This window comes from Taeniopygia guttata, chromosome 4, assembly GCF_048771995.1.
Source record: "Taeniopygia guttata chromosome 4, bTaeGut7.mat, whole genome shotgun sequence".
Classification (NCBI taxonomy): domain Eukaryota; kingdom Metazoa; phylum Chordata; class Aves; order Passeriformes; family Estrildidae; genus Taeniopygia; species Taeniopygia guttata.
This window is the reverse complement of record NC_133028.1, coordinates 23,821,213-23,847,148: the sequence shown is the minus strand read 5'-3', so window position 1 is coordinate 23,847,148 and position 25,936 is coordinate 23,821,213. Positions and strand designations below refer to the sequence as shown.

The following is a 25,936-nucleotide window of genomic DNA, read 5'->3' as shown; positions in this document are numbered from 1 at the left end:
CTGTAGATCACAAAATAGTGACTTCTGTAGGTGTGATTCCAACTGTCATTAGCAACTGAAAAATACAAAATATGTTCCTTTGTATAACATGTACTTTATGTTATAATTGTTATATTGTGTTAAAATATTAATTTAATGTGATAGAATTATCAGTTATAATGCATATATTTATATCACTAATTATCTGGGTTTCCTTTTTCTCAAACATTTAGGAACATTTTGTATAATAGTAAATTCTAGTATCTCTCTATATATGAGTCAAATTTTGTATTATTATATTATTTTTCTGTATACCTGTGTCTTCTGGCAAATATTTATGCCACTATTGTTGCTGTCCAAAGAGCATTAAAAGTTCCACCATAACTTATACACTTCTTTTTTGGCAGAGTGAAAGAGCAATCCTACACAACATTTTTCTACTGTGTTTCTAATAGTGCTACCATTGCAAATTTATCTTCAGTTTATTATTTTCACTTTATAATATTTCACTTTATGTTATTTCACTTTATAATATTTGATAGCAGAATCAAAAGGCACCATCCTCAAAAACCAAAGTGCCAGTGTTTCTGATCACACTGAAAAATTTGGATTTAAGAATATTAAGAACTAAAAATAATGGACACCATTTTTTTGTGCTACAGGGAACAAGAGAGACACTTAGCCATCATTGCAGTACTCTTGGTGATGCTTTAAGGAAGGAAAATGATTTTGCTCTCATCATTGATGGTAAATCTCTGAAGTATGCTTTGACATTTGGTGTAAGACAGTATTTCCTGGATTTGGCTTTGTCATGTAAAGCTGTTATTTGTTGCAGGTAAGGTTTACGTTATTCTCTCTCCATGCTATTTTTATTGACATATAAAAATAAACTGAAGTTATGAAATACAGTCATTCAAGTGAAATAGCACTGTAGAGCAGTCTGCAATAAAGTGTACTTGTCAGAGTAACTCTGATTGCATATTTCCAGGAATATAATTTGTAATCTATTGAGAGTAGTCTCAATAAGGTTGAGACACTAATCTTGACCTTGAATTGATATTACAGTTAACCACAGGTTTTAGCATATCTAGAGTCGACTGTAGATCTTTCTCCACAGGCTGGTTTTCTGTAAAATGTGGATTACACTGAATACGAAGGGCACAAAAATGTTAAAGGTACTACCAAGCATGCTTTTTATTACCTGAAGCTGGTGAAAACACCTTTTTTTATCATTATTATAGGGTTTCTTTATACAATGAACCCTTCCATCCTTTCCTGTAAATATCATCTATTACAGGTATAAACTGCCATTGTTCCATTAAAATAAATCAGCTTCATCTGAAAAATCTGTTCAAAATGGAACTATTTTTCTGCTTTGCAAAAGGACACAGAAAAGGAAGTAATAGTGTGATATCCAAATAATCACCAGGTTTCTAGTCATTCCATCCCTTCTGAAAAGCAATGTCATGCTACCAAGGGATTTTTCAATTAATGTTTTTGTGTTTAAGCTTTGTAGGCATAGTTCAGCCTGAAACAGTTTGATTTTCAAACTTGGGTTTTACTGTCTGCTAAACTGAGAAGTTACTCTGATGAACAGTTTATACTGTGTATAAATACCTCCCTGATGGCAGTAGTCTTTCTGACAGATAAGTTGGAGTATTGTGCTTGTTCCACTAGGTTGAGTTTGCTCAGTACAGTAACAAGCAGGAGATGCATGTAAAACTGATCTTTTAAAGCTATATTTCTTTTTCTTCTCTTTCCTTGATTACAAAATACGTTTTATGCCATTTGAAGAGATAATTTTTCTGTTTCTGTTGAACTGGGGCACCATTGAGGGATGTTCTGTACATAAAGCTGTCTTTTACTGTTGGGATTCTTGTAAAGAAACAGCAAAGTGCAAAATGAAAGTTTCTGTTGTAGTATTCTCTCTGCCATTTCTTCATTTTACACTTCCATAATATACTTAGGTCAGTTGATTTCAATGCATATATATATATGTCTGACATATTTTGTGGTTGCTTAAAAATTGGCTACAGGTTTAAAACTAAAATGCTTGCTTGTAAAACTCATTGTTTTAATGTGAACATATTTAATATCCTATGTTTCCCAAAAGTCAAAATTCTGCCAAAATATTTGTTTCTGTTAAATGCTTTGCCTTTAGTAACAAAAACTTCATTTCCTTGTTTATGAGCTTGAAAATAAGAAGTTTTAAATGGTAGTTTTTATTCAACCGCTTTCTTTTAATTTTGCAGGTTGTGCAGAAGCATTTATTACCAGTGAATTCTTCCTAAGACTAGCTGTAGCACAGATGATGCTGACAAATATTCAGTAGACATTTCTCTTAAAAAAAAAAAAATCTGTGTATGTTATTAATTCCAAGCAGATGTTTGGCTTAAAGACTTTAGCAAACTGAATTCCAACTTTATATTGGTTTCAGAGTAATATATGCAAGAAGAATGTTAAATGGCTTATTCTGGAGTAAAAATGTACAGCTAAGAGTGAGAAAAATGAATGAAAAATATTTTTTACTGGTTTCACCATGAACTTGAGGCAGTGACAGTGCCATCTTCCAGCTGCCCCTATAACATTTTCTAAAAAGCAATTAAGGCACTGCTCCTGAGTAGTTAAAAAAGATGAAAAAGAAGTACTCATGTCAGGAATCTTCTGTAGAAGCTGGCTGCAGCAAGTCTTGGTACAATTCTCAACAGTAGAGTTCAAATAAAACATGTACCAAAAAATAATAGAAAGATTTTTTTCATATAGGTGGACCACAGAATTTTTCAGAAGGGCTGTTGCCCAGAAACTTTCAACCCAGGTTTTCCATAAGGCTGTACTCATCCCATGCAGCTTTTTCTGACGTCAAGTAGTTCTGCATGTGTTGTACTGGCCACTGAATAATGTGATTACATAGCTACCTTCAATTTGCAGCTTTATTATTTTTCATTCCTTTATTTTTTTTAAATACATTTTAAAACAGTTGTCTCTAACACACTTGGTAAGGTGACTTTCTCAACATAGAATATTCTTTCAGCTTTTAAGTAATCCAGAGTTTAGAAATGTTGGTTATTTTATTAATTTTGCTGTGAATGTGCTTTTAGCATGTACTCTTGAAGGGCAATAAAAAGACCATGTTGCTGACCAGGATGTTAATTGACTTGAGTTTATTACCTTTTCACAGAATATAATGTTTTAAAAGTACATTCATTTGAAAGTCCTGTATTAAACCTGTTTCTTTTTTTTATCCCTTAGGGTATCACCACTTCAAAAATCTGAAGTTGTAGAAATGGTTAAAAAACAAGTCAAGGTAGTAACTCTAGCGATTGGTGATGGAGCAAATGATGTTAGTATGATACAAACAGCACATGTTGGTGTTGGTATCAGTGGGAATGAAGGTCTACAGGCTGCTAATTCTTCAGACTATTCAATTGCTCAGGTAAGTCATTACACTGCAAAATACTACACTAAAATATTTTAAAATATGACTAATTCACATATGTATGTTTTAATTGTATGTTTGTTCATTTTTCATGTTTTTTACAGTTCAAGTATTTGAAGAACTTGCTGTTGGTTCATGGAGCCTGGAATTATAACAGAGTAGCTAAATGCATCTTATATTGTTTCTACAAGAATATAGTCCTTTATATTATCGAGGTAATTTTACAATACATGAAATATTACTTCTTGAAAGTAAAATCTTAATTTTGAGCTTTTGGTTATTATATGATTTTTGAAAAGTATTTTAACTGTAAATAAATACCTACTAGTAGTGAATCTTGCAATTTTTAATAAGCTGATTAATATTAATCTTTTTTACTTTAAAAAAACCCGGTTGTTTAAAAATGCAAAGTAAATATTAGTACTAAATGTTTTTAAACTATTGCTAGCTTATTAAAATGCTGTACATGTAACATCATTCCAGTAATTAAGGAATCCAGTTACAAGATTGCCTTAAATATACCCGGAGATGTGAGTGCTTCAGCTCTTTGCGCTGGTCAGGGACTGTCAGGTTCGCAATCTGAGGCCCTTCGGAAGGTCTCTGTTGCACTGCAGGGCTGTTGCTGCTCAGAGCAGTGCCCAGGATTTTTACAGACAGGTTTATTTCCATTCTTGAGCACCCTTCACTTGCTGAATGGGGTGACTGTGCATCCTCAGGCTCCTGTTCAAGAACAGGGATACTTTCCTGGAAGTACCTGACCTAGTTTTTTCACCTGGGATTTTAAGGAGTGAAATCTTGCGAAAAATATAGTGATATGAGACGATTGTGTTGTAATAAATGTACATTTATTGATAGGTATGGTTAGAACAGAACATATAATTGTAGTTTTCACTCCTTCCATGACCACACAGCAATCATAAAATGTTGAACATATTTTAAATAATTTTTTAAAGCTCCTCTCTCCTCTCCCTTACTTTTTGTTCCAACAGCTGCTGCATCTTTTATAATCAAGTGTGTATATATATATATATACAAAAATTGCATTTATAATTGATTCAAATTTTATATTCACAATGAAACTTGGGGTTAAAAATGTGGAAAAAATACTTAATTTTTTTAAATCTTGACCATAAAATAAATTTTATAGATAGTCTTATTTACTTTTTACATTAATGGGTTAACAGATTTTTTTACATTTAAAGGGTTAACAGATACCCTTTAAATTTTCATCGTTTTTTAAAATATATTTTCAAATTAATATCTTAAACTTCTGAAGTAAGTATTCAGTTTTACTGGAAGAAAATTACCTATTTCTGTTAAACCTGATGTAAATATTAGATTAGTATTTCCAATTTTGATACTTATTTACGTGACCTTACTCATTGTAATATTTGAAAATACTTCAATAATTTTTTTATGTGCAAAAGTTGTAGCCAAAAGAGTGCAATTTTCTTACCATATTTTTACATTTTCTAAATTTCCTCTTTTTTCTCTCCTTACTGTGTTATTACTGCAAATAGATTTCTATTTAAGTAGCAGCAAGTTAAGTGGATTTAGCCTGTTTAGAAAAATATAAATTAGGAAGCTATAGAAAAAGCTTCACTAAAGTTCACTAAAGGTCCTTTTTTGTGTAGAAGTGGCGGACTTTAGCTGCTGTATTTCAAAGGCTGGGTATCTACTTACATGGTCAGATTTCCAGAAGTGCTGATTAGCAGTAGATCTAGAAGTATTTGAAAAAAACAATAATAATGTATACTTTGCTTATGGAAAGCATGCAAAGGTTGGCTTTAGAACATATTTTTCTTAGATTTCTGTCATTGTCACCTGCAAATATATTGTAAATTTTTAACTTAAATCAGATATAGGTATCCCACTATTTTTATTTTTGAGAAAGAAAGTTAAATGCAGGGTACAGAGATCAGTAGCCTAAAGATCAAAACTTTGATTTTATGAACAGGTAGTCTCTTCTTCCTGAGAGATGGAAGGGCAAAGAGATCATTTTGATATGCTTTGTTATGACCCTTTATATATAATGCATGCAATCATTTTGCCATATACACCTTCTCTGGAAGACAAAATAAATTCTACTTGAATTCTTGTATACCCCACATTTGTCAGCTCAGAACACTTTTCAGAGATGTTAATAGCTCATGTCAATACTGTGAGTGAATGGGCAGAAATTCATCATTGAATGTCTCCAGAAAGGACAACTGCCAGTCTTGAGTCTCTCTTTTCAGTTTTTTTGTACAGACCAGGCGTGGGAGCAGAGAGCTCAATGAGTATTTGTAAGCTGCTGCTTAATATGCAGAAATGCTACATCAGGAAAACTTCTGTGAGGCTTTTGTGGCCACACCTCCTCTGTCTTGGAGTTTAGAAAATAGTACTGTGAAAGGCATGTCTGGAAGTTACTTTAAACAAGTTTCCTTTTATTCTGACAATAACTAAAAGTACCTACCTTTACTTAATAGACTTGTGTCCTGTTTTTAAATGCCTGCTCAGTACTAATCAAGAAAATAATGGAAAATATTCCATTTAATCTAAAGTACAGGCTTTATCCTAGGCATTCATGGGCTGATATAAAATTGATGTAAATTGGTTTCTTAATTCAGAAAATGGTAAAGCTCTATGGTGATACTCAGGCACAGTGACCAGTGCTTATTGGCATTTAAACTATTCATAAGAAACTAGAAGTGGTCTGTAATCATGTTTTTCTACTCTGTGTCTTGATATAATTGCTATTTAAATATGGGCCTCATCTTTTGTATAGGACTAGTCACAATGACTTGAGAGGTTATATTCTGATGTATCAGTCTAAATTGCATGTGAAAATTCTGAATCTCTAATAGACCACTAATGTGCTTTATTAAGCCTGTACAGAGCATCATACTCATGTAGGACAAGCCTATGTAAAGTCTTCTACTTATTTTGGAGGAGCTGTCATTGTTTTATAAAGCGGATTGAGACTGATCTCAGTCTGAGAGCTCCTTTGTGGATTGGTTTTATTTTTATAATTACCATTACTGTATACATTCTGTCATTAGACTACTCATTTTATGAAGCTATTAAAATCACCCTTTGACATCAGAGGAACAAAATTTTCCTATTCCTACTTCTCATTTTGCTATCTAGTAATAACTAGTAATAATGTAAAATAACTGGTTCATATTAAGTAAAAAGGATTTAAAGTTTTAAAAAATAAGAAGATTTCATTTTACCCAACATGAAACATCAAATGAAACAGTAAAAGACCAAGACAAGCAGAAGAAACAGATGAGTGGAGTTGAGATTTAAATTTTGGTCACAGATGTTTAAACATGTCTGTTCATAGCAATTTAAGTGATACTATGAAATGTAATGACTTTTTTTATTCCATAAACTTTGGATGATGGAGAAGTTATTTTTCCCCTTCCCCTAAGCTGTTCATGTCCATTACTGGAATTTACCATTTTGTTCCTATTTCTTTTGCATGACATATCAGATGAATAGCCATGATCATATTGAGACCCATATAATGCATAACCCCAAACATGAGCAGGCTTCTGGGCATACTTACATTGGGTCTGAGCTGCACGGTTCAGCTGCTGTGGTTCACTCTGCCACAGCTTACTTGAGGTGTGCAAACTGCACCAAGTTCAGTTTGAAACACCCACAGCAGAAAGTGATTGTGTTAGAGTCCACATTTTGGCATTACATGGTTGGAAAACTTAGAAATACAAGAATCTGTGTTGAGATCCATCTCATTTTAGACAGGCTGGGGACCTAAATCTTTCCTTTTCAATGGAAAATTTTGTAGGCCTTGAACTACAGAATGGTCTGAATTTTCACTGCCTGTTCACATATATAGTCTAAAATACTTTTATCACCTGTCCTTCTGTAAAAGGGAGCTGGATAATAGTAATTTGAGTTGTTAAAGTAGGACCTATACCCTAAGAGAGAAGTGTTTGAGTCTGCTCCTCAATTAGTGTCATGTCCAGCATCCTAAAAAACTTACTTTTCAGGTACAGCTGTCTTCATTGTCCATCATAACTAGGATGAAACACACTTGTCTGAATAAATTGCCCGCTGCAGAGCAAGTGTTTCTTGTCACTATTAATCATATAGCAAGCTGCATATTAATTTCTTCGTGCAGGGTTAGGAGAGAAATTTTCTAGGGCCTGAGATTCAGAAGTTTAGGCAAATAGGCAGGTTATTTTCTTCTCTTATTTTGAGGTGAGCACTGTATTTGTCCTTTGTCTTTTCTTTTTCTACCTTTTAAATCTTTTAATTTTGAGCCATTATGGCTTGAGCAGTTGTTCTTAATGTGAACATTCAAATACTATCTTTTAAATAATATAAAATTAATGTTTCTGCTTAGGTACTAAAGCTGTTTTCTCTCTTAAAGTTAAATATGTAATATTCCACTAAACAACAGTGTTTCTACTGGAGACTACTGCTTTTAGCCACACTAAAGGATTTCTTCTTCATGGACTTTTTTTGATAGATTCCATAGGAACTTCAGAACTTAGAGATGCTACCAAATTTCATCTCTCTTTAGTTTGCATCTAGGCCTCTGACCAAGATATATTCCACTCCCTTATTACACTAAAATGAACTAAAATGCCTATGACTTGCGTGCTTTCTTTAGAAAAAAAGTTAATGCTAATATTTCAGGAAGTCAATACTATACCTTAAAGGATTTCTTTACAATTTTATACTAAAACTGTTTTCAGCTTAAATACCTTGAATATGCTAATTTAAATTCTGTACAAAATAAGCTGAAAGCAACATTCCATTGCAAATTAAATTTTTTTTCTAAATATTTACCTTGCTTTTTAAAAGTCACTCCAAAACATTTCCAAGTGTTGCTTAACCTGTAAGAGCAGTAGACATGTGGAATAGATTCAGTGTATGTATTTAGGCCTTTCATTTAAAACTAGCAGTTTATAACACTTCACCTGCTGGTTAAATCACAGTGGAAAGTTAATGTCTTTTCCATATACTCCTTTGGTTATGAAGGGTCAAGTCTATATGTACTTGTGGTCTTTTATTTTCTTCCTAGGGAGTGATACTTTTCTTAACTCTATCTGAAATTACCAGCAATGAGATGTACACATTTATGACCAGCTACTGAGTCACATATCTTCCACCACCCTTACTCTTTCAAATCAATATTTCTAAAATTTACTCCAGTATTTGATACACACAAAGGAAAAAAAGCATCAATTGTACTGATGTTGAGTGCATAATTATTCTGTAATGCACAATTGATTAAGTACTCATCGTGGACCCTTACACTCAGCTACTGAGAAGCTGCTGCCAACAAATTCATCACAATTAAATCATCATTCATATTTTGAAAGTCAAAAATCAAAATACAAAAGAGATGCTAAAAATCTGATTCAACTGAAATAAAGTAATTCCATTGTCTTTTCAGTTTATAGTCTGAAAGGCTAGAAAATTGTGCTTGTTGCACTTTAATCTACCAAGGCATACAAATTTAGCATTATAAGATTTTGGAAAATTCAGGGAATTCTCTCTTTCTGTATTGCAGCCTTGAACAGTCATGACTTTGTATCCAATCTTGTTTTAATAAGTGGCCACCAAAAAAAAATTTACTCTTATCTGTTGAACAAATAGCAATTTTGGCTGGATTTCACCTCCCATTTTTAGTGTTAATAGTTGCCAAATTCAAGAGGTTTTCCATGTCAAAGTATTCACAAACATGTTCAGGCATTGCACCACATGATTAAAGAAAAAAATCTGAGTTTGATCATAGAATACAATTACCTGGAGACCAGGCTGGGTACATACTGATAAACATACATATTGATTATAGTAATTCATGCTTCCTTAATGAAGCTCAATGAAATGTGAACTGTAAGAAAGCAGCATCTAAATTCAGTTGTAAAACATGACTGTTAAACAGAGTAGAATGTTCAGATGATTTTGACTTATCTTACCTAAGAGCTTTCATTTTTCTAAGACAATATAGTTTAAAGTTTTAATAAAGATTCATCAGATGTGCTGCTTCTCCACTTTGTCATTGAACTAATTCAAGGATGAGAATAATAGGAAAAAGTAGATAGAACTGCATGCTGTGCTGAAAAACATTAGAAAATATGTTATCACATATTTCAAATTCAATCTCTTTTCTTTTAACCTTTTAGCAAAAAATGATTAAAATTATGCAATTAAAGAGGTGTCTGCTTCCCTCTCTACAGTACCCTGTAGTTGAGTTAGTGCTTCTTAACTAAGTAGTTCGAGTTTAGTGCTCTGGTAAAGCCTAATCCTTTCATGAGTAAGGATCATTGGTAGTTTTAAGTTCCAAGCACCAGGTTAATCAATTAATCCTGTTAATCAAGTTTGCTAGCAATGGGAAGTCTATGACTACTAGTCTGTAGGTTCCCCTTCCACCAGCCCATATTTATCAGATTTTTATTTCATTAAGAATTCAGTGAGCTTGAATCACTCTTAAAATCTTGAAGAACCTGACATTTCTTCTGAAAATAGTAACCTCCTTTGAATGTTTTCCTATTTGCATGGAATTGCTCACATATCTGACTAGATTGCCCACTATCTGTTCCTGATTGAAAGTTGGGTTTATCATTAATTTTTTCATATGGATTTAAACCAAAACATTTTCAACTGTGTTATAAATGTGTTGTAGGGGTATCCCTTTTTATGAAGCTGAGGAAAAAAATCTGTTTATTGTACCTTGCAAGACATTTGAGTAATACACAGTTCTTATCTTTTGCAGGTCTGGTTTGCGTTTGTCAATGGCTTTTCTGGACAAATTCTTTTTGAAAGATGGTGTATAGGTCTTTACAATGTGGTAAGACAATTTGTGTGCCTTTAGTTACATTTATCCATGAATGTTTCTTGAGTAAGCAGTCTTTAAGTAAATCCTCACCTCTAAAGTTTTGCAATTTTTTCTTTTTAAACCACCTACTAGATGTTTACAGCAATGCCTCCTCTAACTCTCGGAATATTTGAGAGATCCTGCCGAAAAGAAAACATGCTGAAATACCCTGAATTATACAAGACTTCCCAAAATGCACTGGACTTTAATACTAAGGTAGATCTTTGTAAAAATCAAACATAAAGCAAAAATTCATAGGAATTCAGCATAGGTAGTTACCCTTTTTGTTCTGTGCTGCTCATAATTAAAAATGGAGAGAATTTTTATTGCTACTCTTTCAGGTATACACTTGTCAGTGAATGGTACAAATCATATATATGTTTTTTCATTTTTACCAAGTATGGAAATGGACAACAAGGATTTCATTTTTTCAACTTTTTTTTTTTTTTTTTTTTCTTTTTCCTGCTGGTAATAGAGCTGTCTTTTGTAGTTCTGTAGGCAGAAGTGATTAGACCTCACTGTCACTGGGCTGTATGTATTTGTACTGTTATATGGAAATGGATTACTGGAGCCTGTGGAGAAGTGTTGCAGTGGACAATAAGATCTGTCACTAGATTTGTAGAGGGAGGGTCATGGTACTATTCTTTGTCAATTTGGAGTTGTGATTTTTATGGTTTAATTTTGAGTTTTGGGAAAAAAAGCTTGGAGTCAGGAATGTGTTAGTGTAGATCAAAAGGAAGCTGAAGTTACTTTTGGTTGGAAATGTTGGGTGATGTTCAACTTAGAGAGACTACAATAAGTAGTACTAAAAGAATGTAGGACTCTTTAATGCATAAAATACACAAAATTTCTACAGCATTGCCTATAAAAATCTCTTTTAAAAAAACTAAATTAAACTTTTGCCTGAGTCTGTGATTTCATGAGTATTTGACTTTTGTAAAAGATTCTTCTAGTTTTATTTTTTGTTAATATAATTGTGACATTACAAGTAATGTCATTTTATGTTGAACATAAAATGGGGACATTTTCAGTATATCCTGGAATTAACAGTGCCTATGTGTGATGATCTGTAGTAAATATGCAGAGCTGATACAGCATACCTAACTTATATCTGCAGCACTTGTGCTATATAATTGGAGTTACCCTAATATACACATAATTATATGTCTAAACTATCTTTATTCACTGAAACAGATGAGATTTTTCTCTTTCTTCCTCATTTCATCCCTTCACCTACAAAAGCCAGCTGAAAGTTGTATGGACACTGTAATAGAGTCTCTTGTGTCCCTGTGAATGCTTTCCAAATATGAGGCTTTTCATGGTCCCATAAATACAGACATTTTTGTGCTGTGATAATTTTAATAAACAGTGTAAGTATGAGTTATAATAGTTGTTTTTCTGTTTTAAAATAAGCTTTTTTTTTTCATTTATTGCACAGATTTATTGTTGACTTAATTGGAAATTCTGTTACTCTTCGCATACAACATTTACTACAAGTAAATGTCTACAAACTCACCAGCTACAAAATTCCCACCTATATAAGTTGAATAGTTGGTGTTAAAGATTTGGAAACATTACTGCCTTGAATATTGATGCAGATATTTGTTATGGTAAAAGGGATCAAAGGTTATGAGGTCGTGACAGAGGCTAAAGGATTAGCATAGGACAAAAAGAACTGGTCAGGAAAATGGAAAAGTATAACTAATTTTTCTTGCACCCACCTGTGCTTTCTGTCAAATAAAAACTTCTGGTAATGACATAGCAAGAAGGAGAGACAAAGGTTAATGAGTAGCACAAGTTTAAATCTGCAAACTATTAGAGTGTAAATTGGACCATGCAACCTAGTGTAGCTGTATAATTTAACAAAAGACATTGAGACATTGTGGAAAATGTGAGACAGGCAACTTAATTTCAATTGTTTGAACACCTTACCACTCAAGATATGCAGCAGTCAGTTACAGTAAAAGCCATAACAGCCAAAAGCATTGTTAGTGAAAAAATCAGTATTGTCATATTGTAGGAAATGGGCTACATATTTTTATTAATTCTTTTAATGTCATTATGCAATATATTATGGAAAGCATTAATAGAGGGTTTTTTCTTAAACTTAATACAATCCTCTGCAGAAGGCATCTTTTACAAATGAAAATAAGTTTGGAAGTAGAACTTCAATTGTTTAGAAAATACATTAAAGGAATTTTAATACGATCAAATTGTGCTTCTTCAAGACTGGAGTATGTAAGGAGAAATTTAAGGAAGAAACTGATATTTGTCCTTTTTAAATTCCTTGGTGTGTGGGAATATATAGGTTAGGCTTATGTGTAACTCAGGTTTTAATTTTTCTGCTATCTAAATTTATTCTTATAATAAATGCAAATTATAAAAGCTAGAGTCCTTTTTAATTCCCCACTTAGAATGTAGCAATTGTTCCAGCTGTCTAGTTTAGTTTAATTTTTCTGATGATATTCCCATATTTTTATATTGTAATTTCCCTTCTGAATCAAAATTAAAAGGAGGAGATAATACACACTTTTTTTCAAAGCATAAAAATAAACAAATGACCCATGAAGAGCTAAGAGGCAGAAAGTGCCTGTCAGTTATATTACTTCACAGTGGTGGCCTAACAAAAACACATTTTGTGAATCTAACACGCAGATAAAAAGAAAGGTCAGGGTTCACAGAGCTAGTTTATTGCAAATGGTTCTCATGGATTTTCTGTTTTCTCTTTCTTAGGTTTTCTGGGTTCATTGTTTAAATGGCCTCTTCCACTCATTCATTCTGTTTTGGTTTCCACTAAAAGCCCTCCAGCATGGTAAGTATTATGAAAAATAAAAATATAAATGTTGAAAAGTAAAAAATTTGTAGATATCTTTTTTCTAAGGGAAACTTTATAAGTAGTAAGAGTACAGTGTGATTAAATTTCAATATACCATTTCTAGAACTAAACCAGATGCCATATCCATAAAATGTTTTATTTAAGGTCTGTGTAAAAGTACGAATGATAATAGGTACCTATACATTTAACTATCTCAATAGTGTTGGTGTAAACTGAAACGAGATGGAGAAAAAGAGATTGCTATTTAATTATGCTATTTTTTATAAAATACACTACCACAGTAAATACCTACGCAATCCTCAAATGCTACAGTCCCTTATATTGTCTCTTACATTTTGTCAACATTTAGTTTTATTGTGTAGGTATTCTGTCCTGTTAGTTCAAGGCCATACTAATCTGCTAATTTATATTTTTATGAGTGGGATTGTGACAGAGGAACAGTGGCATTTTGGACTGCTCAGTCCTGTCCATCTTCTAGTTCAGCTGTTGTATATGCTTGAGTTGCAGAAGGAAGTGGGGTGGTTGAGAGGAAAGTGGTGCTAATTAAAGAAAGGAAAGTTGAAAGAACTGCTTCTATTTTGTGGGAATGTTTGGGGCTGGAAGAGCTCTCATAAAGGTGGGGTTTTATTTTGTTTCCAATTTGTGGGGAGAAAAAAATCAAGTGTGTACTTTGCAGCTTTTCTGAAAATCAGTCTCCTTTCAATTTTGGTGATATAGCCAAGCAGTCTGCCCTGGCATAGGGGACAGAAATGTTCTCATGGACTTTTGAAACTGCTGAGACTAGTGGCTCGGCTCAGCTGAGTAACACCTGCTTATGCACTAAAAGCTTAAGGGGAAAACACTCTGTGACTCCTAATGGTAAAGGGAGGGATGTGGCAGCCTGTTTTCTCTGAAAGACCACTCACATCACAGTGAATGTGAGTTCAGTGGCAACAGTTTGCATTGGAGAAGTTTAGGTTGCCCAGGAGGAATGAGATTCCCAAAATGCCAGTGCATACTCTAAATCCATAATCTCAAATTCAAACTGAAATCCCTGTTCAAAGCTCTAGCCAATCCATGTGAGAGATTTATGCATTACATCATGGATAAGTGTTCAGTGAGTCTCCGTGGTGATGCAGAGTAGAGCTCATTTGTGAATGGCAGAGGTACCTGTACAAGCACCTGTGAGAGCTCAGCATTCTCAGCCCACAAAACCTGGACTAGAACTGTCTTGTTTGCAAAAAAAAAAAGATATGGTATTAATTAAATCACTGGTGTCTGCATGTGTGAAGAGGAAATGGAAATAATGCTATTCGTTTCCTAAGGAGTACCAGAGACAGGAACTTCTGAGAATAAGTCCCTGCTTCCACCTTCTCTTAAAAAAGAAGAGGTGCAGGTAGATCCTGAAATGTGAACGGTATAGCTCAGCTTTGTGCGTTAGAGTGCTGAGTTCCAGCATTCTGACCAGTAGAAATAGACTTAGCTGCCTGCCTGTTCCTCTGTCTTACTCTCATTATACTCTTTACTGCTAGGTATGTATTGTAAAGCAGTGCAGAGCATATATTAGCAGGTATTTATTAGAATGTTGAAAACCAAATCTTGAAGATTATTAAAATCTCTTGGAGCCCTTCTCTTGGTCAAATTCTTCTGTTTAGTCATAGTCTTGTTTGTATGCCAATTTGTTAACTGTAAGCAGAAAATTTCAAACTGCATATGTCATAGTAGAGTCTATCAAGAAATATGGGATCAGAGAATAAGTAAGAATTTGTAAGAATTGTCAGAATTGGCTCTATGGGACCTTACCATGTAAGGTACACTTACTTACTGTACAACTTACTGTTGTACAGTACTCAAAATTTACACTCCATGTATTGTCATGTGGGTACAAAAAGTGGCACATAAATCTTCCCAGAAGCTTCTTGAGATGCAAATTTGTCAACAGAAATGGCAGAAGCCAAACTTGTATGTACTATTAGATTCACCAGGTGCTCCCTTTTTTGTATAATCTTTAAAATAAGCTATCCTCTCAGCTTTTTTTTTTCAGGCTTCAGCTCCTGTAGTCCTTCTTGGTGTGCTAGTCTGTCCAGAGAGAAAGTTAAATAGGGGAAGTGTCAGAAATGCCACAAGTATCACTAGAGCTGAGGATGCAGCTGTTGTGGCATGGGAGACAGCTAGGTTAAGGAGGACTTCTATCCTAGTATTTTTGTGTGAAGTTGTCCCCTGCTCTGATACTCTCTTCCAGAATATCAGTAAATACATCTTTTTTTTTTGTGTTAAACTGTCTTCACAAGTCCTGAAAAGCTTTTAGAGAGGAGCATTCTTCATCCACAACCAAAATGTATTTAATTTCAAGCATATATAAAGATGATACAAAGGCTGGAAAAACATTCAACACAAATATGAAAGCGTACTTAATTAGCAGTGTTTAATATACCATATGCCAGCTGAGATAGTGGAAAATAAGTGCTTCCAACAACAGGCCATTTTTATCAGCATTTATCACCATTTCTGTCACCTTCCTCTGTCCAGCCTAATCAGTGGAGTTATAAATCCATCTCTTATTTCCACCCACAGAGAAATAACTTTATTCTTCTCTTTCCCCCAGTACAGCTTTTTAAAAAATCCTTCTTTATTATTCTTTTTTTAATTGTCTTTTACTTTTATCCTTACTTACTACATACTCAGCATTATACTCCATATAATGGAGTAAAAAGCAATATCCTGGTGGTTAGAGCCTCAACAGCAGAGTGTTATAGTTTAGTTGGTTTAGTTGCACTATATGAACAACCTTGAATGCTAAAAGCATTTAAAAACTGAACAAGGGAAAATGCAACCCCCCCAGCACTTTTAATTGAGAATGAAGAATTTCCTCATAATAATTCAGTTGTCTAAATAATAATCCTATGTATAAAAATAAGGTTGACAGAACTGGGATCAGAAAGGCCTATGCTGTAAAAATAGTCATGAACTTCTGATAAATAATGGAAAATTCACTGCCTTAGAATCTTAAGCTTAGGAAACATGTGTTTTTTATGAAAATACGATTTTTTATGAAAATGCATCTCTTGAGAGTTCTGACTCTGCATAACTGATGTGTGTGTGTGTGTGTTTCCATATGTGCCAAATGGATATGTACTTATATGAGTCTACATATTTGAGTTGGGTAAATTTTGAAAATTTTATGAATGACAAGCATCTCAAGAATTTAAACTGAGTATATTTTGTATTCTTAGTAAAGTTGAATTCAGAAATATGGATAAGAGCAAGGATAAGTTTCCATACCAAAAATAACAGAATTCATGAAAATCTGACTCTAAAGCTTTCTGCTTATTTACATGTTATAATCAATATATACTATAACCATTATATTTCACATCTTTCTGAAGATAAGATTTTATATCCCTGATATTAAAAGAAATTGCACTAATTGCACTGCTACTGAATACTGAAAAGTTGGTCTTACTGGTATATGGTGTCACAAAAAGTTCCTGTTTCCTGCATAATCCCTGGAGTCACTGAACATTTTAGAGCACTAAATATGATACAAGTCATAGTTCTTTAGTGTTCACTGCAGTTCAAGATGAAATCTCATAGTATCCTGTAGAAAGTGCTGCCACCTCTTTTGTATCAAAATTAAGAACATACATAGTCCTGTTGTGAATATTTCAGTGTTTTTATTTTTATCCCTTTTTCCTTTTCCAGGTACTGTATTCGGCAATGGCAAAACTTCTGATTACCTGCTCCTGGGTAACACTGTATACACTGTAAGTCTACATTGGCTCTATCTGGTTTAAAGATATGCTGATACTATTATTATTAATTCTATTCATAGAAGTCTTAATTCACTGCAGTGCCTTAAGAGTAAGAAATGGCTCTTGAATGACTCTTTGAGAATATTTGGAGTGCACTTTGTGTTCTAATTCCAATTTTCAAAACAAAGCACTTTAATAAAGATGCAGAAGATACATTTGTTCTTTACAGTTAATGGTCTGGATTTTTGAATAATGGGAATTATAATTCCCTAATTAGCATGGTTATTAATTTAGTTTAAGTTCTTGCATTGGAAAAATCTCAGGCTGTTGATTATAGAAGTGGTTTGTGGATTTGTGATGTTACAATCATGTTCTCTCTCTGAATTTATCATGAGGCCTTAAAAGAGGCACTGAGCCATATTGAATAAAGGTTGTGGGATGCCTTTTCAGAGGCAATCTGAACCAGAAGCTAAAACCACCAGAAATACACCTGATCCATACCTAACAGTAAACTTCTGTTGCTGTCATAGATAGTAGTCATATTTGGTTTTTTTCCTTTTAATCTTTTATCTCCTAAAATAAATTTGTAAAGCTAAATATGTGCTTTTCACTTACTAGATATGAATGTTACTTAATAGCAGGGTTTACAAGATCTTTCTTAGAAGCTAAAATAGATCTATGCTAACTGTCTTCTGTCCTTCAGTGTAAAAAGTTTAATTAATTTTTGAAGTTCCTTACTGTTGGCAGGTACAAAAATGAAATTAATTCTTTCATTAAAGTAAGGGGGCTGTAATATGAATTTACATCAAAATCACTTCTTTGGGGAATAAGGAAACACCATAACTGAAATAAAAGGGAAATTTTCTAGACACATGCTTAAACAGAGGTCACAATGCTGCTTATATCTCACATTCTCCAATTCCTTCTCAATTAGGAGAGCTGAAACGTGACCATCTTGAGAGGTTAATTTTTTGCTACTAACCTGCAGAGTGGTCAAGAATTAAAAAAAAAAACTATTTTCCTTCACTTTGGGTTAAAAGTCTGGAGAAATCTGGAAGTTGAAATTGATGTTTTCCTGCTCTTGCACAAGAATTCAAGGAAATCTGGAACATACGTGATTTTTTGAGAGATTTTTCTGAATTAGGGTGGAGAGGTTTTTTTAATTTTTTAATCTGTTCATGTAAAGTATATGAGTAGTAACAGTTGTCAGTCTTATCAAAATTCTGAGGCTAAGGTAATTCTCATACCTCATACTGTATACAATGTGGTTTTCGGATGTCTGTAGTCATCGATTCTGCAAAAGTCAGTAAGAAAGGAATTCAGAAGTTGATACAGTTTAGTTTCTTTGGATCCACAAATAAAATTCAGAAATATGCAATGATTCATAATATGTCCTGGAATTATTTCTTTAAACATAAATTCCAAATAGGAATAGAGTGCTGTGAAAATATCTGTAGGAACATTTCAAAGAATCTTTTTTTTGAAAAAAGCTCAGTCTTTATACAGAATACCAGTTTGAGTTCTTGCTTCCTGGGTAGGATTTATTGCACTATTGAAGCAGAGGAGGGAGCAATAAACCCCATATTCTTGAGGGAGTGGCTGTGCGTAGTTGGTTATTTTGTTAGGGGTATCAGGTCTGATCCCATCACAGGTCAGTAAAGGCTCTATACTCCCCCTCTGTATCTCCTTTTATAGGGATCTGCAGTGTTTGTTTTGTGGATACATTTTGTCCATGTAGCAGAAATGTTTGATGTAATCCTGAAGGATGTTTACTTCTCTTACCACTGACCTCAGTAGCGAACAAGTGTACCAAAGGAGTTTGTTTGGGTTATTTTTCCATAAATCTTTTTTTTTCATGCATCCAAACTGGATAGACCAAGTAAATTAGAATACTCATAATCATCCTTAATTTTCATCTAATTAGATTTCATACACGTTTTTGATAATGAAATTGTGGTGGTGTGATTTTTTTTCCTTAATAGCACAGTTGAAATAGGAATTTTCAGGATTTCAGAATTGAAAGTATAAGCTTATAGGTGAAAGCTTTCTGGCAGTATTTGTATCCTTCTGAGCACCAGATAGAGTGAAAGATTTGTCATACATATTTAACTAGTTGCTTCAGCTTCTGATTGAAGTACATTTCTTCTGAATTTCTGGGTTGCTTGAAGTTCGATAAAAATAAACTCACTGACAGTCAGTGCTGCCAACTTGTCCAACAAACTAGAAAATTCTAGTTTTCTAGAAAAAAGCTATTGCTGTTAGAGTTGGAGCTTGATCTTTGTGACTCCTTTTTTCAGCATCATGTTCTTCAGATTACATGTAGAGCAAAACTTGTGATACACATTCAGGAGTAAATTACAAAAATGTAATAACTATTTCTTTGGTAAACAGAAAACTTGCTTGGGTGAATTTCAAAGAAAGGAAATAAACAATTTTCCTGGATCAACTAGTCCTTGCTGTGGGATTATAAACTTTCTCCTGTTGCTCATCTGCAAGCTAAAATGGAGCATATCCTACAAACATGATGTTTTCAGAGACTGCTCCATAAAAAGTGTAAAAATAAGAAAAGAGTAAAGATGAGAGGGAATAATGAAAATGACATAACAGACTTACTCAACATGTTATTTTTATGCAGAACATAAGTTTTATATTACCAGCAGTTAACTCGGGCTTTTCAGGGCTTCATGCCAATGACTTATTTACTAATAAAGTGAACAGAACTTTTGATTGTTTAGACTAATGTAAGCTTGAACAATTGCAAGCTTTTAGTCCAGCATCTATGTCTTCTAAATCTGTCTTGGTGTAGAAAATTGTAGTCATCCTGTCTGTAACTAGAGGGTCTTTAGTCTCTACTGAAGAAGACTACTACACTTTCTAAAACCATTCTGTGTAACCAAAATAATCAATCAAGATGCAACACCTTTGTAAGAGCCAGACTTACAGAGTTCTAAGAAGCAAGGATAAGATTTCTAATGCAAAAGAAGAGTTTTCCAAACTAAGGGAGTGGCCATTATTAATGGAAGCTAGTAATTCTTAATGTTCCATTATTAGCTTATTACTGGGTTGTATCCTTAAATCTTCTAGTGGCAATTTACTTTTTCTTGTCTTCTCCAGAAAGTTTAACCAAACTAATAATTTCTGTATGTTAAGATTCCCGTATTAAGAATCCTTTCTCTGTCTTTCTCTCCTGAAGTTTGTGGTTCTGACTGTGTGTTTGAAGGCTGGATTAGAGACCTCATATTGGACTTTGGTAAGCAAATGTCTTTACCATATTCTCAAATGTTCTGTGAAATATGATGGATGAATAACTGTATTGTTTTCTTCTTATTTGTTATATTGCACTGTTTAAGAGTTTGTCAATAGCAAACTGTGGTTACTGTGTGGAAGGACAGAATATCCACATACAAAAAATAATGTTCAATATTGAAAATTACGACAGATGTAATACTTAAACTAGAAAAATCAAATTGCTCTGGACTTGCTATAACTGAATTTAAATTGGCTTTAAATACAGTAATATTGCTGCTGTTAGTATTGTTTTCCTTTAAGAAATAGCTAACTGAAGTAGTAGAGTTAAATTAATACAAGGCATGGAAATTTAATCCTACATATCAAAGTAGCCTTATAAATACTAGGTAGCAAAGATCTTATTTTATGTTATAATGCATCTGTGATAATTGTTCTTTTTTTGGCTTATTTTTACAGTTCAGCCATATAGCAATCTGGGGAAGCATTGCACTTTGGGTAGTGTTTTTTGGAATCTACTCTTCTTTGTGGCCAGTCATTCCTATGGCACCAGATATGTCAGGAGAGGTAAAAATATATTTTAACTAACATCCAAATGTGTGAAAAAAAAATACTGTATCAGTCTGTAGTACAGACCTAATCTTTACTGGATCCTTCTGCTAACTAGAAAAGCATATGTCATTCTGTCTTCTATACCTTCAGTAGGGTAGCCATGTTTATTCAAAACTTTTTCTCTTGTGAAAATGGAGCTTAGCTAACAGGCTGTGGGTATATGGTCTAATGAGAAAGAATAGACAGGTAAGCTGCTTTTCAGTTCTTAGGTAAGCTTTAATTTTCTAAAGAAAAGTCTTACCAAATTCAGTTCTCAGAATTACAGTGCTTATTTTTCTGGAGCATTTTTTTATAATGAAGTAACCAGTAGAAGCCTGGTTAAGGCTGCTTTTAATCTTGGTTTTTATAAATTTTCCAAGTACTTCCATAAAGTGCCTCAAAAAAATTTGAGGTGCCATAACATTGCATGAACTGCTTGTCATGAACACTTTCTTTTTGATTAATGTGCTGCTTGGAATGCATTCTTGTAATGTATCTTTAACCTTTTGACAGTAATTAGTGATTTCTCATTCATTTTTAATTGGATTTTTCTAAACCTGCTCTGAATATTCCAGATTGGATTTAATCTGTAAAAGATGCTTATTTGCTGTCTTATCTGATTTAATTGGAACTGCAGTCCTAAATTCTCAATACCATTCAGTTCCAGAAATATCTGAAGTATTCATTTCACAGACACTAATGTCTGCTTCTGGGCATGACCAGTACCTCCAGAGCTGAGAAGTTTGATGTGCATTCTCAGTGGGAATCAGAAACTGAGAATACCAGCTTGTGTAAGAAAGATATTCTTCTAATGGTTCTCAAAGCATATCAATTAAATCAAGCCTTACACAAGTAAAAGAGTGAGTCCCTTTAACGCCACCACCACTGTGATGTAATTCAGCACTTTAAAAATTTATATAGGATGTGGGAAATGTAGGTGCATATCTCTCCCTCACTTGAAAGTAATTAAGACTCATAAATCCAATCTCCTATTTAAACAGTTAGAGGAAAAATAGTATATAGGCATTTCTGTAACTACTACATTTTTATGGAAAGCAGTGTTATATTAAGTACATGGATACCTAAGGAAAATAATTTGAAAATACACCATTTCTAGCTGGTTTTCCTCTGTATCATAATGTTTTACCTATATATATATATATATATATAGATCTTGTACATTACCACATTGCCTCTACCACTCAAAACTAATTCTGTATATTATTGTAAATTAAAGTAATCAAAGCTACTGTACTTCAACATTTTTATTCATATATACTGTGTTTTATACAGGAGACAGAATGTTTTTGGAATTTGGTGTTTTTAGAGATTTTGTAAAAACTTTATGACTTTTAAGACTGCAGAACATTCCTTGTGATAAACACATTGGAAACAAAATGGTATGTTATACCTGGTGTGACATAAGGGTGGATACTTCGCTATTAAAATAAAAATATTATAGTTAGTATATTTTCAGACCCTGAAGTTACTGTGAAAACACCAGTTTTTGAGGGACTGTAATTCCTGTGATCTTATAGAAATGGTTCTTCATTAAAGAGATCTAGCTGTGAACAAAATAATACTCTTGTGGTTTGAATTCAACATTGTGCCATAGTCTGACTTATGAACCTCAAATCATTTATTTGTTGCGATAAAACTTTATCTGTACTTGAAACAGGTAGTCTTATTTTGTTGGGGTGTTTGCTTATGCATGTATGTGTATATAGTAGTTTTGATGTGTGTATGGAGTTATTCAAAGGGGGGTGTTGTTGACTGAGGTTGGTTTTGTTTTCTTTCTAGGAATATTTTTCAATGTCTGTGATGTCAGAATAAAATCTTCTAAAAGCATCACAGGCCATTGAAGATTGTGTTCAAAACTCTGGTCCAGCTTTTTGCGCTGCACTCTGTGTGGCTAGAAATCCTGTTGATGCATACTACAGCTCAGACTGGAAGCAGGATTTTTGTAAGCTTTCCTGGAAGCCCCTCTACTGACTGAGTGGTCTCTGACAGGGCAGAATTCACTGAGTTCCTCTGTAGCAAATCAGGCCTTCCAAAATTATTGAAACTAAAATATTCATGGATTTATCTGTGCAAAAGATTGTGATGTGACAGAAACAAATCCATATAAGCAACTCTACTTGCATGTGCAAATACTGCTTGCCTGATTTCTTCAAATGTGTACGTCAGACTTGAAAAAGTCATCCAACTATACGTGGCAAAAGTTAGAGTATGTCAAAAGCTGACATAACTGCTGACATGTCTGCTTCTTAGCTTTTTGTCCATTTTAGATGGTATGATCTGAGAAACTATGCTAAAGGGGACTTTGATAATTTTTTTTCAAAATGCCCCCTTTTTAATAAACTTCAGATTTATAAGGATATATAGTTGTGGGTTACATAACTGTAGCCCTTAGAAAGTTTAAAGGTATTGTCTTTCTTCTTCTTAGAGCTGGTAACAAATCTGTCTTAGTCGGTTTATAGTCTTTTGAGTTGGTATTCTTGACATAATATTCGTCCAACAATTAAGTTCCAGCTAGATTATGTCTTCTACAAACATATTTTCATGTCTTCTTTGCAATAGAAAAGCACTAAATGAAACATTCTAGTAGGGATTTGGTTTTTCGTCATGTTAATGTCATAAAAATAGTAAGATTCTGCCTGTTTATTCTTGGTGCTGTTCCAAGAAAATAAAATTCTAGTGCTCTTGAAAGGGAGAAAAAAAGCATATGGAGGTGATGGAAAACTCATTCATTGGATGCAGAGGAAGGTTTTAATCTACATGTTTTGAAACTAATTTTTTGTATCCATTCCTATAAAATATTTGACTCTGATAAATGTGTTTCAATGAGAACACAGAAAGGTAATGACTCGAGAAAAAATTGAACTGTAACAGAAGAAAAGCCAACCAAAATATTCTGCTAATACTCTTATGTTGGAGCACTAAAGCTAGTGGCCCAAAGTTAAAGCATAAGTGTTGTTGGTTTGTGTTCATCTTTTACTATCCAAGCATCATCCAGTCACTTACTGAACAAAGAAACAAATATATCAGATATTTTTGCAAGTTTTTCTGACTGTTTACACTAATTGTTTCCAACATTTTGTGTATTGTTCCAGTTATATAGAAGATAATTAAAGTTGGCTTTTACATATAGGTTTCTGTATGTTGGTATCACAGAAGGAAATATTGCAGAATGCTGTGCTCTAAAAGAAAATACAGTGAAATGAAAAATTAAGACAGTTACAGCATTTTTTCTCTGTTGTCTAGGCCACTGGAATCCCTTTCCTTGACATGTTCTTAATAGTACAATCAAGTGTACTTCTGCTTTGAGTTTTCCCAGAACAAAAGCACACAGGGCCCCCCTTGATCTAAAATGTCCAGTTCATCTAACATGCTGAGGCAATTCTGGCCCCAAGACCTTTGTTTTCTGGATTTTCAAGACTGGTAGATCTGCACTAGGTCAACTCACCCACCTGTACAGTGCTATTTCTCACAGTCTGGGAGCTACGTGGCTAGTAGTATAGTGGTACAGTAGCCCTAAGTCCTGTAAGTAGTGGTAGCTTGTTGCTAAATATGTAGAACACCAGAAGACTTGCAATTTGACTTTTGAGTCACACAAGTAAGATATCCTGGCACCAAGTGTTCTCCTGATATGAGTAACTGGTAGTTCTTTAGCTGATTATCTGTTAGAGATTGATAGTAGGTGTCTGGGTTATAGTAGCTTTCCATATTAAAATTATGAAAAATTCTGAAACCAGTTACATCTTGCCAACCTTAAAACAGCTTCTATTCCAGTTGTGATTTTTTTTTCCTTAAAGAAATAAAGTTCCAAGTGAAGAAAGCTTCATTCATTTTCACTAATTATGATGTTCAGATAAAAACTGTCAGTTCACCGTTGTCTTTTGGCAGACACAGGCTAGAAGGAAAAATGGATGAAAACTACAAAAGAAGCAATGGGCTTTATGAAGCTGAAGAAAATGGGAAAATAGGCCATAAAACTGAAGAAGAATATGTGATAAAAAGGGGTGATAACCTAAGTAATTAATTATATAGTATAGTATCTGTAGCTAGTTGAGGTACTGTAGCAAATCAACTTCCTGCATCATTTAGTAGAAACAAGACATAAATATTTCATCACTAATTAAATGGAAATTACTGCTTACTTTCGTATTATTTTTCTTGTACTTTAAAATCACTAATTTAAAAATTACTTTCCTTGAGTTTATTCCAAGAATTAGGGACTATATTTCTCTATTCTTAGACACAGATCCTAAAAAACTAGGAATTCAAGTTCTATCTACTTTGAACAAAATATTAAAATACCTTTTATGCAAGGAGGATATTGGTAGTAGTAGCAAAACACTATTTCTGTTAGAAGCAATGGGGATGCACAGCTTATGAGAGAGAAATACTGAAAACATTTCAAAAGTTTTCATTTAATTTGTAACAACTTTGCATCCTCTGTGGCCTAGTCTTTATTATATTTCAATTTGCATGGCATCTGCGGGAATGTTTATTCATGCATTTGCTTTCTGTCGGTATTGTCTATACGGAAGCATGTGAAAAAGGAACTTTATGGGTTATTTTCTTAGTATTTCCTATTTTACTTAATATTTTCTTACTTTTTACAGTAAAGACTGTACTTCTAAATATAGATGCAGAGGAAAGAAAGCAAAAAAAAAAAAAAAACCAATGTAAAATTATTTGTAGGCATTTTTGGGTGTAGGTTTAACACCATATGTTTTGACCCATTGCCTTAAACAGTTGCATTTAATTTCAAAAAAAGATGTCACTACAGAATAGAAGAAAATTTTTATTTTGGACTTGAAAAAATCAACTGCCTGGGTCTGTCTTTCTACTACATCGATATAAATTAGGTTGATACTTCTATGTATAATATTAACAAATAGATAATTGAAATATACTTCCAAAATATTTTAAACAACTTACAGTATTTTCTGTTTAGGCCAGATGAAGTTTGCATATGTTTTTTAAAAGTAAATGCCAAGCCTCTACATATTTAATAAGGTATTTGCTTTGTAGGTGTATTTTCTTTTTTCATTGAAACTCTTCAATACACAAGAAAACTGTTCTGTCGTACTGATCAAAATGGATTTTTAATCTTCAGGGAATTGCCAGCAGTTTCCTATTTTCAGTGTTTTGTCATATTTAGAAGGGAGTTTTATCCCAGAACACCTGTTTTCCTCCCACAAAGTACTCACAGTTAGGAAAATTATACTTGTTTGTTGACTAATGAAATTTCTGTAACTCAAATCACCTAA

General features: G+C 33.4%; 1 protein-coding gene across 8 annotated transcripts in view; it reads left to right on the top strand.

Moving 5' to 3' along the window:
* ATP8A1 (ATPase phospholipid transporting 8A1) overlaps window positions 1–25,936 on the top strand; it is a 105,238-nt gene that overhangs the window by 59,739 nt on the left and 19,563 nt on the right. For all 8 annotated transcript variants that reach the window (XM_002186576.7, XM_002186543.7, XM_072928120.1 and 5 more), the window contains 9 exons: window positions 642–814; window positions 3,229–3,412; window positions 3,520–3,630; window positions 10,152–10,226; window positions 10,347–10,469; window positions 12,987–13,065; window positions 16,771–16,832; window positions 20,014–20,070; window positions 20,526–20,633. In XM_002186576.7, the coding sequence (XP_002186612.1) occupies window positions 642–814; window positions 3,229–3,412; window positions 3,520–3,630; window positions 10,152–10,226; window positions 10,347–10,469; window positions 12,987–13,065; window positions 16,771–16,832; window positions 20,014–20,070; window positions 20,526–20,633 (972 nt within the window). The remainder of the gene's footprint in view (window positions 1–641; window positions 815–3,228; window positions 3,413–3,519; window positions 3,631–10,151; window positions 10,227–10,346; window positions 10,470–12,986; window positions 13,066–16,770; window positions 16,833–20,013; window positions 20,071–20,525; window positions 20,634–25,936) is intronic.